Below are 15,887 nucleotides of genomic sequence, written 5' to 3' on the forward strand. Positions count from 1 at the left end.
GCCCACACGCCCTGCAACTGCTACACAACACACACAGACACACAAAGTATATAAACGGAAGAGAATGCTGCTGAACAAGTTAGTTAAACCATTGACATGTTTATAGCAGCAACATGAATAATAACACCTCAATTTAACAGCACAAACTTTTAAAGGAAATCGCCCCCTTGAGTATGGAGGTTAGTTACTGCCAAAGTAACACAAGAACGTGTGTTAAATATGTACAACAGGACAGTTTATTTCATGCCTTCCAGTCCTCAAAAACAATGTGTCTTTAACGATCTCTCTGTGTTTAATGCTGATTATATATTCAAAAAACTCTCTTACGTCTGTGGCGAGTCTGTTAGCGGTTGGCGTGATAAATCCAAGTCGCCCGTCGTCAAATACGACAGCGAATCCATCCAGCGTCGCACAATATTCCATATCCCGAATGTGAACACCCTCCAGATCTAAACACGGCCCTCCTGACGCAAACACACACATATAGATGAGTTGAGTCACATTGTAGACAAACGTATACACCGTTTTACTGCAAGAGTGACCATTCTGTATTTTAGACACAATATGGCAGATGAAGATAAAAAAAAAAGATGCATTGTACAAATGGATAGTAGCAAAAGCTCGTTTGCAACTAAGCGCTCTAGAAACGAGTATAAAAATGTACTTGTAAAGAAAAGAGAACAAAAATTGAATTTTGGAATCAATATAGAAATTGTTCTAATTAAAGATTGACTATATTACACAATATTTGCATGTTCTGAGATTTGTTCGAGGATCACGTTGTAATCTTAACAACATGCTACTTGTGTCACCTCGTGATGACTGCAGGTCCAGAGAGAAGGGGATCGTACACAGATTAATGGCTCTTTGACCATTACTGACACCGTCCCAGTGTAGCATGTGCAGATAACCATCTGCGGTCGCCACTAACAGATCCTCCTGCAGCGTCTGCAAACTGCAAAACAAACACAATTATTATCCATTGATGAACATCACAAACACCCTAAACAAACACACCAAGCAATCACAAACAAAAAACATCACCAAGCAATCACACCAAGCAAACACCCTACAAACACCCGCAAACAATCACACCAAGCAAACACCCTAAACAAACATCCCCAAACAAACATCCACAATCACACCAAGCAAACACCCTAAACAAACACACTAATCACACACCCTAAACAAACATCACCAAGCAAACACACCAAACAATCACACCAAGCAAACACCCTAAACAAACATCCCCAAACAATCACACCAAACAAACACCCCAAACAAACATCCACAATCACACCAAGCAAACACCCTAAACAAACATCCCCAAACAATCACACCAAACAAACACACCAAACAAACATCCCCAAGCAAACACCCTAAACAAACATCCCCAAACAATCACACCAAACAAACATCCCCAAGCAAACACCCTAAACAAACATCCCCAAACAATCACACCAAACAAACATCCTCAAGCAAACACCCTAAAAAAACATCCCCAAACACACACCCTAAACAAACATCCCCAAACAAACACACCAAACAAACATCCCCAAGCAAACACCCTAAACAAACATCCCCAAACAATCACACCAAACAAACATCCCCAAGCAAACACCCTAAAAAAACATCCCCAAACAATCACACCAAACAAACATCCCCAAGCAAACACCCTAAAAAAACATCCCCAAACAATCACACCAAACAAACATCCCCAAACAATCACACCAAACAAACATCCTCAAGCAAACACCCTAAAAAAACATCCCCAAACACACACCCTAAACAAACACACCAAACAAACACACCAAACAAACATCCCCAAGCAAACACCCTAAACAAACATCCCCAAACAATCACACCAAACAAACATCCCCAAGCAAACACCCTAAAAAAACATCCCCAAACAATCACACCAAACAAACATCCCCAAGCAAACACCCTAAAAAACATCCCCAAACAAACATCCCCAAACAATCACACCAAACAAACATCCCCAAACAATCACACCAAACAAACATTCCCAAGCAAACACCCTAAAAAACATCCCCAATCACACCAAACAAACATCCCCAAGCAAACACCCTAAAAAAACATCCCCAAACAAACATCCCCAAGCAAACACCCTAAAAAAAATCCCCAAACAATCACACCAAACAAACATCCCCAAACAATCACACCAAACAAACATCCCCAAGCAAACACCCTAAAAAACATCCCCAATCACACCAAACAAACATCCCCAAGCAAACACCCTAAAAAAACATCCCCAAACAATCACACCAAACAAACACACCAAACAAACATCCCCAAACAAACACCCTAAAAAACATCCCCAAACAATCACACCAAACAAACATCCCCAAACAAACACCCTAAAAAACATCCCCAAACAATCACACCAAACATCCCCAAACAATCACACCAAACAAACATCCTCAAGCAAACACCCTAAAAAACATCCCCAAACAATCACACCAAACAAACATCCCCAAGCAAACACCCTAAAAAACATCCCCAAACAATCACACCAAACAAACATCCCCAAGCAAACACCCTAAAAAAACATCCCCAAACAATCACACCAAACATCCCCAAACAATCACACCAAACAAACATCCTCAAGCAAACACCCTAAAAAACATCCCCAAACAATCACACCAAACAAACATCCCCAAGCAAACACCCTAAAAAAACATCCCCAAACAATCACACCAAACAAACATCCCCAAGCAAACACCCTAAAAAACATCCCCAATCACACCAAACAAACATCCCCAAGCAAACACCCTAAAAAAACATCCCCAAACAATCACACCAAACAAACACACCAAACAAACATCCCCAAACACCCTAAAAAACATCCCCAAACAATCACACCAAATAAACATCCCCAAGCAAACACCCTAAAAAACATCCCCAAACAATCACACCCAAACAAACATCCCCTAAACAATCACACCAAACAAACATCCCCAAGCAAACACCCTAAAAAACATCCCCAAACAATCACACCAAACAAACACACCAAACAAACATCCCCAAACAAACACCCTAAAAAACATCCCCAAACAATCACACCAAATAAACATCCCCAAGCAAACACCCTAAAAACATCCCCAAACACACACCCTAAACAAACATCCCCAAACAATCACACCAAACAAACATCCCCAAGCAAACACCCTAAAAAAACATCCCCAAACAATCACACCAAACAAACACACCAAACAAACATCCCCAAACAAACACCCTAAAAAACATCCCCAAACAATCACACCAAATAAACATCCCCAAGCAAACACCCTAAAAAACATCCCCAAACACACACCCTAAACAAACATCCCCAAACAATCACACCAAACAAACATCCCCAAGCAAACACCCTAAAAAAACATCCCCAAACAATCACACCAAACAAACACACCAAACAAACATCCCCAAACAAACACCCTAAAAAACATCCCCAAACAATCACACCAAATAAACATCCCCAAGCAAACACCCTAAAAAACATCCCCAAGCAAACACACTAAACTTTTGTTTTAGAATTTGGTTGTACTTAGCAAATGTTTGGCAAAAAATAAAAAAAATACAGAACATTCACATACTGCACTTTCATTCTGTATTTTTCTTTCTTTCGTTCCTTTCTCATTCATTTTTCTTTCTTTCCGTCCATCTCTCTTTTTATTTTTCTCTTTTCTCCTTCCTTCCCTCCTTTATTTATTTTCTTAATTCTTTCCTTCTTTCTTCCCTCCCCCCCTCCTTTATTATTTATTTTCTTCCATTTACATTTATGCATTTATCAGATGCTTTTATCCAAAGCGACTTACAGTGCACTTATTACAGGGACAATCCCCCCCAGAGCAACCTGGAGTTAAGTGTCATACTCAAGGACACAATGGTGGTGACTGTGGGGATCGAACCAGCAACCTTCTGATTACCAGTTATGTGCTTTAGCCCACTATGCTACCACTTTCTTTCCTTTCATCCTTTTTTCTTCACTCCTTCATTTATTATTTCCTTTCTTCCTCTATACTTTCTTCCCTCCATTTATAATTTATTTTCATCCTACATTCTTTCCTTCCCCCTTTATTTTTCCTTCTTTTACATTTCTTCCTTTTTCTTTTTTCTCTACCTCTTTCTATCCTTCCTTTTTATACTTCCTACCTTTTTTCAGTATTTTCTCCACTTTCTATTTCCTATTTTCTGTTATTCTCCATTCTTTCCCTTTTCCTCCATTCTTTCTTTCATTTATTTCTCCTTTCTTTTCCTTTTTTCCCTTCCTCCATCCTTCATGCCATCCTTTCTTTTCTCCTTTCCTTCATTTCTCCATTCTTTCTTCTCTGACTTCTTCCTTCCTACCTTCATTCCTCATTTCCTCCCTTCTTTCTTTCTTTCTTTTCTTTCTCCCTTTTCTTTCCTCCATTCTCTCCCATCCCTTATTTCCTTCTCTTCCTTCATTCCTTCATTTTCTTTCTCTTTCCTTCTTTCTGTTCTTCCCTCCCTACTTTCTTCTTTTACAGTGTTATTATGAAAGATAAATGAGAAAAGAAATAAATACAAAAAGGATTTTAATCTTTTATTAATATTTAAAAGATTGTTTCTCTTGCATCAGTTTAAAGAGAATATACGGCTTCAACATCATATATTTACACGTCTTCTAAGGACTTGAGACTTGAGAAGACATGACGATGTTTCCGATAAGGGAACATGAGCAACGATGCTGCCGCCATTTAAAGGGGCATTGTGGGGATTTTTAAGGAGTGGATGTTGTGACGTCATTCCCACCAAACCAAAAATGTTGCCCAATTATGCAAAATGTATGAAAACATGATTTAATTTTGTGCATTTAGGATGCATAAAATATTAGCTATGAAATGATCCTTCCGTCATTCCCAGCACAGAATTCAATTAAACCCAATACAGAATTTGGGATGTGCTGAAATGACACTGCGGTGGGAAGTTTCATGACTTGAATGATGATGCATGTTCATACACTAGCAAATACAACGAGTGAGAGTGTAAACAAATGTTTGAGACTTCACTTTCTTAAAGTCCACTGTGATAAAAGCTCCAGAAGTGAAACACCCATCAAAAGTAAATGTGTGTGTGTGTGTGTGTGTGTGTGTGTGTGTGTGTGTGTGTGTGTGTGTGTGTGTACCAGCTGATAGGAGCCTCCAGGTCAACAGGTTTCTTCATCTCTAGTGTGAGAGCTGGAGCGCACTGTTCCTCTTTATAACCCTGAGACACCTTCACACGAACACTACCCCTAAAACACACACACATGAAAAGAAAAATGGTTTATCTTGCATTCTCTGTAAATGCTTCATTACAAATCAGCTCTGAACAGTTAACCACTTTGTTATTGGACAGTAACCATGCAATGATACACTTCAGAGAGGTAGACAGTGTGTGTGTGTGAGACAGGTCTGGACTTGACACAAACTCTGTCCTGAAAACCGAGAATGATTTTAACAAGAACAATGATTCTCAGAAGTTGCATGTGCGTGTGTGTGTAAAAGACAGAGAATGGGGTAAAATAGAGGACGTCATGGAAGAGAGATTTATATCAGTGTGTGTTTGTGTTAACATGTGTGTGAGATTTAGTTTCACAGCACACAGGTGAGAGGTGTGAGTGCATCAGAAAGTCTAATGTGCCAATATCAATGTGTGTGACTAAACCGCTGTGGGCTACAGGTGTGTGTGTGTGTGTGGGCATGTCTTTGCAGGAAAGTCGGGATGGAAAACAAGCAGTCGGCAAACTCGAAGTAGAACAGTAACATGAGCTGATGATTTAAAAAAACAGACCAAAATTCCAGATAGACATTAAACTATTTTTATCGTTAGAGCAGAAGGCAGCAGCAACAAACAAGCAGAATGATTGCACCACATTATTCCTATTTTGTTATAACTAGATGATACATATTGTAGACAAACTTTGAGGTTATCTTGAAAAAGCTTCGTCTGATAGTTTAAACAAGATTTGAAAAAAGTATGAAGTTGAAAAAGTATGAACCAAATGTTGCTAGGCATTGCTAGCATGTTTTAACGTTTATCTAGGCATTGCTAACATGATGTTAGCATGTGTCTAGCATGTTTTTGCACTAAGCTAGGCATTGCTAGCATGTATTAGCAAGTTGTTAGCATGTTTTAACACTTAGCCAGGCATTGCTAACATGCTTTTGCACGTTTTCAGCATGTTGCTAGCAAGTTAAACACTTAGCTAGACATTGCTATCATGATTTAACATGTTTTAACACTAAGCCAGGCATTGCTAACATGCTTTTGCACGTTTTCAGCATATTGCTAGCAAGTTAAACACTTAGCTAGACATTGCTATCATGATTTAACATGTTTTAACACTAAGCCAGCCATTGCTAGCATGTTGCTACATGTTGCTACCATGTTGCTAGCATGTTTAGCACTAAACTAGGCATTGCTACCATGTTTAGCAAGTTGCTACCATGTTTTAACACTAAGCTAGGCATTGTTACCATGTTGTTACCATGTTACTAGCATGTTTTAACACTAAGCTAGGCATTGTTACCATGTTTTAACATGTTGTTCCATGATTTAACACTAAGCTAGGCATTGCTACCATGATTTAGCATGTTGTTAGCATGTTGCTAGCATGTTTTAGCACTAAGCTAGGCGTTGCTAACATGTTTTAACACTAAGCTAAGCATTGCTACCATGTTGTAACATGTTGTTACCATGTTGCTAGCATGTTTAGCACTAAGCTAGGCAACGCTACCATGTTTTAGCACATTGTTACCATGTTGCTAGCATGTATTAACACTAAGCTAGGCATTGTTAACATGTTGTTACCATGTTGCTAGCATGTTTTAACACTAAGCTAGGCATTGTTAACATGTTGTTACCATGTTGCTAATATGTTTAGCACTAAGCTAGGCATTGCTACCATGTTTTAACATGTTGCTACCATGATTTAACACTAAGCTAGGCATTGCTACCATGATTTAGCATGTTGTTAACATGTTGCTAGCATGTTTTAGCACTAAACTAGGCATTGCTAACATGTTTTAACACTAAGCAAAGCATTGCTACCATGTTGTAACATGTTGTTACCATGTTGCTAACATGTTTAGCACTAAGCTAGGCAAAGCTACCATGTTTTAGCACATTGTTACCATATTGCTAAAATGTATTAACACTAAGCTAGGCATTGTTTACATGTTGTTACCATGTTGCTAACATGTTTAGCACTAAGCTAGGCATTGCTACCATGTTTTAGCACATTGCTACCATGTTGCTAACATGTTTTAACACTAAGCTAGGCATTGTTACCATGTTGTTACCATGTTGCTAACATGTTTTAACACTAAGCTAGGCATTGTTACCATGTTTTAACACTAAGCTAGGCATTGTTACCATGTTTTAGCATGTTATTACCATGCTGCTAGCATGTTTAGCACTAAGCTAGGCAACGCTACCATGTTTTAGCACATTGTTACCATGTTGCTAGTATGTATTAACACTAAGCTAGGCATTGTTAACATGTTGTTACCATGTTGCTAGCATGTTTTAACACTAAGCTAGGCATTGTTAACATGTTGTTACCATGTTGCTAACATGTTTAGCACTAAGCTAGGCATTGCTACCATGTTTTAACATGTTGCTACCATGATTTAACACTAAGCTAGGCATTGCTACCATGATTTAGCATGTTGCTAACATGTTTTAGCACTAAGCTAGGCGTTGCTAACATGTTTTAACACTAAGCTAAGCATTGCTACCATTTTGGAACATGTTGTTACCATGTTGCTAGCATGTTTAGCACTAAGCTAGGCAACGCTACCATGTTTTAGCACATTGTTACCATGTTGCTAACATGTATTAACACTAAGCTAGGCATTGTTAACATGTTGTTACCATGTTGCTAACATGTTTAGCACTAAGCTAGGCATTGCTACCATGTTTTAGCACACTGCTACCATGTTGCTAACATGTTTTAACACTAAGCTAGGCATTGTTACCATGTTGTTACCATGTTGTTAGCATGTTTTAACACTAAGCTAGGCATTGTTACCATGTTTTAACACTAAGCTAGGCATTGTTACCATGTTTTAGCATGTTATTACCATGTTGCTAACATGTTTTAGCACTAAGCTAGGCATTGCTACCATGTTGCTAACATGTTTTAACACTAAGCTAGGCATTGCTACCATGTATTAGCATTTTGCTACCATGTTTTAGCACATAGCTAAGCATTTCTAACATTCAAGCCAACCTAATTAGGGCTGTCGATTTAACACTTTAATTCAGTGTGATTAATTACGTAAAAAATAATGCATTCAAAGATTTAAGTAATTAATCATGTCCTGGGACAGTAATAAGGAAGATTCCTGAGCAATTCAAGCATGATGTACCAGCTGTTTCCTCTAGGGGGCAGTAAGAGAAACTTCAGCTGTATAGGCAACGAGCAGCTTATACAGAGAACAAACCAACCCTTCAGCAGACAGCGCAACACGAGGACGCGATCTTGCATTAAAAACATTTTGATGGAGCACAAATTCAAATTTAGGGATCTTGAAATGTTTTCTAAGTATTAAAGTATGTTTAACTTGACACAGCGACCTAAAAACTGTGTGTTACTGATGCGATGCAACCAAAGTGAGACGCTCCAACAGCAGTGATTGATAAAAAAAATAAATTGCAAAATGGATTGTTGTGAACTGTCTGTCAATGACTGCCTTATGTTCAATAATATACAAATAAACAATATATGGGATTCTAAAGTCACTATTTGTCTGTATATGTAATGCATTTTAAATATCTGAATATTATTCTTATTATTAACACTATATATTGAATTATTGTTATTTGAGGGTCTTTCTCCACAACTATTTTCATATGCGACTAATTCGATTAATTACCACGTAATTAATTTGATAAAAACAAATTTATCGATTTGACAGCCCTAATAAAAATAATATTTAATATTCAGATTTTTTGCATAATTTTTTTGTTACATTTCTATTGTTTACTTGCATAATTTGTACTATTTACATGTATAACATTGATATGTAGAACACGTGCTTAGTACTGTCTCTTTAAGAGTAACGGCATCAGTCGGTAAACGCATATAACAAGACGACGTATCCGTGCATGATTCGAATTAAAAACTGAAAGTATTTATTCTGTCTTTATTCAGTATGAATAGTTTTAGCACAACATTGCCTGCGATATTCCTTAATTTGCGCTGCTCCTGAAAGAGCCCGTATACGCTTGTAAATCAGTGATCTTAAATCATTTGCCAATTCCACGTCGTTCTTTTCTTTCCGATCATCCACAGACCGTGTGTCTCAACAGGACGACCCAAAGACAAACATCAACAATAGAATGAACAATCACAACAGGATTGAGGAAATGATGATGCGGGAGTGTGGATGTGCTGAAGCTAAAATTAGTACAAACAGGGTCAAGGGTCACTCACTTTGGATAGACGGGCTCGTACAGGTGTTTATCATCGGACCCTTCAATGATGTCGAATAGCAAAACGTAACCATTCGCTGCCTAGAGAGAGAGAGAGAGAGAGAGAGAGACAGACAGGTTATTGATGAAAGCAGTCAGTTTAACTCAACATCAGAATGTTTAATTGATAGCAGGATATTGTTACTGCACACACACACACACACACACACACACACACACACACACACACACACACACACACACACGGTTTGGCCTCGCTCGAGTTTAACGGAGCAGCATTCAGTCCAGAGGACTCGTTTATGCATGATCAGATACGATTATAACGTACATGCTCTAGAGCTTTCCTAATCAAACTAAATCATTTAAGACATTTTTGGTGAAAATACAAATGGTGACTTTAAAAATGTGTTTAGCAAGAACAGATGTACAAGGACGTATACACATAATAGCACACGACACAATTTACAGTAATAAACACATTTAAGAGCAAAACTAATGACAGTCAGATGTAAGAAGTGACAATGTGCAAAGTACAACAATAAATAATAAGTTGCAATATGTCATAAGTGCTATTATATATATATATATTAAATGTTAGAGTGGGGGATTGTGCATGGAATACAGGTTTCAGGAATAATAAAGAGAAATTACCAAAAAAAATTATTGGACCATTAATATTTGTTGCATTTCAGCATAATTTTTTATATTATTATATTATCTTATAATGATTTTTATTATTATTATTTAATTCAGCATAAATGTAAGGTTGGAAACCAAAGATATCACTTTACAAAAAAATAAATAAATATTAAAACATGTCCTGGTTTTATTTTACCCAAAATCAAATTATAAAAATAAGACCTATTTTAGCTCCATTAATATTTGTTGCATTTCAGCATTATTTTTAATAAAAAAAAAAAAAAAAAAAATATATATATATATATATTTTTTTTTTTAATTTAAAGAAAATTATAAAAAGAAGCATCACACAAATTTAATTACTGTAATGTGAAAACTCATTCTTATATCGATTTTTTTTATTATTTATTTCAGCATAAATTTAATTTATGTCCAGATTATTTTACGCAAAATAGTATAAAGTAATACATTATATTTTACAAAAAAAAAATAAGACCATTAATATGTTGCATTTCAGCATTATTTTTTATTTATTTAAAATTATAAAAAAAAGTCCCTAAAATTTCATTACTGTAATGTGAAAAAAAAGAAATTCTTAGAATGATTTTTTTAATAATAATAATAATAATAATAATAATAATAATAATAATAATATTTAATTCAGCATAAATTTAAGGTTGGAAACCAGATATATCGCTTTACAAAAAAAATTTAAAATATTTTCAGATTTTACACTAAATCAAATTAATAAATAAGGCCTATTTTAGCACCATTAATATTCTTTTTTTTTTATTTAAAATGATCAAATGTTCCCCAAAATGTTATTACTGTAATGTGAAAAGAATCACATTCTCATAATTATATTTTTATTTAATTCAGCACAAATTGAAAGTTAGAAACCAAAGATTTATTTAATATAATTTTTCGGGGGAGGATATTACATTTTATTTGAGAGCATCAATTCCAATCTGTACAGTTTTAAAGAATAATAAAAAAGGTGTGTTTTAGATATGTTGTGTCGTTTAAACACGTTCTTTGGTTGAACACAACTTCAGTGGTTCTGTCGTATAATGCACCAGCACAATAACGGTCATGAACTCACTCTGTACTTACAGAACATCACCATGACAACAACATCATGTGAAAATGAAAGACAGTGAAATGTGTCATTATGAACACTGACATCTGAGAGATAATCCATCATTCAATAGAACAGTTTGAGACCACTGAAATATTTCTACATTTCAGACAGACGTGGAAAACCCGAGAGGAAATAGAGCAAATGAAAACAGCGTGGAGCATTCCTGTCAGGACAGACGCTGGAAAACTGGCCAGAGTCACGGTGAAGAATGAAGGAGAGAATGAACTTCCTGTCGGGTTCAGCGCTCTGGAGCGAGTGTTTATTCTGGAGTTTTCCACAGCTGGAGCGAGACACAGGCCAAAACTCCCACAATCCCCTCAAACACTTGTGAACTGATGTGACCGCAGCGATGAGCTCAGCGCTTTCTTTAGAGACGCTCGATTTGTCTTATTCTACAGCACCGTTTACTTCATACTCACGACGGAGAGTTCAACAGAGGGCAAAAAGGAAGTGATGTGTTCATTGAAAGGTCGCGTGAGACTGGGAACGTTCATTTTAGTGAATATATTTGGATATATTTATATGTTTGGATGTTTCACTTCAATGAATAGATTAAAGGACACAGTTCATAAATTCATTTCAATATTCAAAAGTGTTTGTTTTCCTTTAAAAATATCTAAAAATCCTTGAAACAAGAAACATTTCTTTAAGAAAAATAGCCCTTTCCAGAGAAAATATCTCTATTTTAATTTTGCATTGAAGAAATTAGGTCAATTTTAGGACCAATAGGATTTCAGCATTGTGAATTTTTTATAATAATAATAATAAAAAAAACATTTAAACTTAAAATCTCATTATTGCAATTTGAAAAAACAACATTTACTGATTTTTATATTATTTGACATCTGAAAGTAAAGAAATTAGGACAGAAATATTTTACTATTATATATAATATAATTATATATATATATTATTTAATTATATGTATTATACATAGTCATTAAATATTATATATAATATAGTATAACTAAATATAAAATTATATTATATGATGTAAATCATAAAAATATATATTTTATATTGTATTTTTTTTAATGAAAAAACAAAACTATAATTTATTTATGAGTTCACCAAAAACAGAACTAAAGTTGACCAAGAGACATATTTTAAATATTTAGAAATATTTTGATATTTTTCATGTCATTCCTACATTTATAAAGCCTTAAAAGTAAATCATATATCCATTTTTTATTATTTGATTTATATAATTGAAGTTAAATATGTAAAAATTACTCCTTAAGATTTATGAAGAACTCGTGCACCTTAAGAAATATGACAATTAATCATCATAGCCTTAAAACAGACAGTTAATCGTCATAATCACAATTATTTATTTGACAATTAACCGTCGGCCAAATGTCTTAATCATGACAGCCATAACTCGCATATATTACAAATGTAAACAAAAAAACATCTGTTTGCAAAAATTACAATTTGGGATTTTAAGGTAATTTGGGAAAGGGTTATTATCGTTTTTAATTTTAATTATTTCTATTTTATATTCAATTTGTCAATCCAGTTTACTTCAGTATTCATTTCTCAGCGTATTTCTGGTTTCAGTTTAGTTTAAACTTATTTTTTCAGTTTAAAAACGAGAAGGTGACAGATTACATTTATGATTACACTGAATTTTATAGATGGTTTCAAATGATGACATCACAAATGCATATGGAATTTGTTCAAATGATTCAAAAAAAGAATCAGCTTAAAAAGAATCAGCTTAAAATGATGATTCATTTCTGCTGTATTTCACCTCAGCGGGCAACATTTGCAAAACAAAATGTTACAGTAGGTTTGATGATTATTGATATTTCTCAGCAGGAGCTTCACACAGGGACTCGTCCGGATCCAGGGGTCTTTCTCTGAACACACATCACACGGGAACTCGTCCGGATCCAGGGGTCTTTCTCTGAACACACATCACACGGGGACTCGTCCGGGACCAGAGGTCTTTCTTTGAATACACATCACACACAGGGACTCGTCCAGATCCAGGGGTCTTTCTCCAAACACACTTCACACAGGGACTCGTCCAGATCCAGGGGTCTTTCTCCAAACACACTTCAAACAGGGACTCGTCCAGATCCAGACATTTTTCTCTGAACACACATCACACGGGGACTCGTCTGGGACCAGAGGTCTTTCTCCGAACACACTTCACACACAGGGACTCGTCCGGATCCAGAGGTCTTTCTCCAAACACACATCACATGGGGACTCGTCCAGATCCAGGGGTCTTTCTCCAAACACACTTCACACAGGGACTCGTCCGGGACCAGAGGTCTTTCTCCGAACACACTTCACACAGCGACTCGTCTGGGACCAGAGGTCTTTCTCCGAACGCACTTCACACACAGGGACTTGTCCGGATCCAGAGGTCTTTCTCCAAACACACTTTACACACAGGGACTTGTCCGGATCCAAAGTCTTTCTCCAAACACACACTTCACACACAGGTACTCATCCAGATCCAGAGCTCTTTCTCCGAACACACTTCACACACAGGGACTCGTCCGGATCCAGGGATCTTTCTCCAAACACACTTCACACACAGGGACTTGTCCAGGTCCAGAGGTCTTTCTCCAAACACACTTCTCACACAGGGACTCGTCCGGATCCAGAGGTCTTTCTCCGAACACACTTCTCACACAGGGACTCGTCCGGATCCCGAGGTCTTTCTCCAAACACACTTCACACACAGGGACTCATCCGGATCCCGAGGTCTTTCTCCAAACACACTTCACACACAGGGACTTGTCCGGATCCAGAGGTCTTTGTCCGAACACACTTCTCACACACAGGGACTCGTCCGGATCCAGGGGTCTTTCTTGGAACACACTTCACACATAGGGACTCGTCCGGATCCAGAGGTCTTTCTCCAAACACACTTCAAACACAGGGACTCGTCTGGGACCAGAGGTCTTTCTCCGAACACACTTCTCACACAGGGACTTGTCCGGATCCAAAGTCTTTCTCCAAACACACTTCACACAGGGACTCGTCCGGATCCAGGGGTCTTTCTCCGAACACACTTCACACACAGGGACTCGTCTGGGACCAGAGGTCTTTCTCTGAACACACTTCTCACACAGGGACTCGTCCGGATCCAAAGTCTTTCTCCAAACACACTTCACACACAGGGACTCGTCTGGATCCAGGGGTCTTTCTCCAAACACACTTCACACAGGGACTCATCCAGATCCAGGGGTCTTTCTCCAAACACACTTCACACAGGGACTCGTCCAGATCCAGACATTTTTCTCTGAACACACATCACACGGGGACTCGTTTGGGACCAGAGGTCTTTCTCCGAACACACTTCACACACAGGAACTCGTCCGGATCCAGGGGTCTTTCTCCAAACACACATCACACGGGGACTCGTCCATATCCAGGGGTCTTTCTCCAAACACACTTCACACAGGGACTCGTCCGGGACCAGAGGTCTTTCTCCGAACACACTTCACACAGCAACTCGTCTGGGACCAGAGGTCTTTCTCCGAACACACTTCACACACAGGGACTCGTCCGGATCCAGAGGTCTTTCTCCAAACACACTTTACACACAGGGACTTGTCCGGATCCAAAGTCTTTCTCCAAACACACACTTCACATACAGGTACTCATCCAGATCCAGGGGTCTTTCTCCAAACACACTTCACACACAGGGACTTGTCCAGATCCAGAGGTCTTTCTCCAAACACACTTCTCACACAGGGACTCGTCTGGGACCAGAGGTCTTTCTCTGAACACACTTCTCACACAGGGACTCGTCCGGATCCAAAGTCTTTCTCCAAACACACTTCACACACAGGGACTCGTCCGGTTCCAGAGGTCTTTCTCCGAACACACTTCTCACACAGGGACTTGTCCGGATCCAAAGTCTTTCTCCAAACACACTTCACACACAGGGACTCGTCCGGATCCAGAGGTCTTTCTCCAAACACACTTCTCACACAGGGACTCATCCGGATCCAAAGTCTTTCTCCAAACACACTTCACACACAGGGACTCGTCCGGATCCAGAGGTCTTTCTCCGAACACACTTCTCACACAGGGACTCGTCCGGATCCAGAGGTCTTTCTCCGAACACACTTCTCACACCGGGACTCGTCCGGATCCAGGGGTCTTTCTCCGAACACACTTCTCACACAGGTACTCGTCCGGATCCAAAGTCTTTCTCCAAACATACTTCTCACACAGGGACTCGTCCGGATCCAGAGGTCTTTCTCCAAACACACTTCTCACACAGGGACTCATCCGGATCCAAAGTCTTTCTCCAAACATACTTCTCACACAGGGACTCGTCCGGATCCAGAGGTCTTTCTCCAAACACACTTCTCACACAGGGACTCATCCGGATCCAAAGTCTTTCTCCAAACACACTTCACACACAGGGACTCGTCCAGATCCAGAGGTCTTTCTCCAAACACACTTCTCACACTGGGACTCGTCCGGATCCAGAGGTCTTTCTCCAAACACACTTTACACACAGGGACTCGTCCGGATCCAAAGTCTTTCTCTGAACACAGTTCTCACACACAGGGACTTGTCCAGATCCAGAGGTCTTTCTCCAAACACACTTCACAGAGCTGTTTCTGAGAAATTGCTAATTAGTGTTTATATTTCACACAGTGTACAAAAC

The 15,887-nt window shown here is 38.2% G+C and overlaps 1 protein-coding gene across 1 annotated transcript in view; it reads right to left on the reverse strand.

Annotated features, from left to right (window-relative positions):
* The window catches only part of LOC127627339 (guanine nucleotide exchange factor subunit RIC1-like), a 67,834-nt gene that overhangs the window by 20,443 nt on the left and 31,504 nt on the right, over window positions 1-15,887 (reverse strand). The window contains exons 3-7 of the mRNA XM_052103688.1: window positions 9,464-9,543; window positions 5,168-5,275; window positions 813-955; window positions 328-464; window positions 1-20 (exon numbers count right to left, since the gene is read on the reverse strand). The exon at window positions 1-20 is cut by the window's left edge and continues 72 nt beyond it. Of these exons, the coding sequence (XP_051959648.1) occupies window positions 1-20; window positions 328-464; window positions 813-955; window positions 5,168-5,275; window positions 9,464-9,543 (488 nt within the window). The remainder of the gene's footprint in view (window positions 21-327; window positions 465-812; window positions 956-5,167; window positions 5,276-9,463; window positions 9,544-15,887) is intronic.

The sequence above is a fragment of the Xyrauchen texanus genome, chromosome 34, assembly GCF_025860055.1.
Source record: "Xyrauchen texanus isolate HMW12.3.18 chromosome 34, RBS_HiC_50CHRs, whole genome shotgun sequence".
Lineage (NCBI taxonomy): Eukaryota > Metazoa > Chordata > Actinopteri > Cypriniformes > Catostomidae > Xyrauchen > Xyrauchen texanus.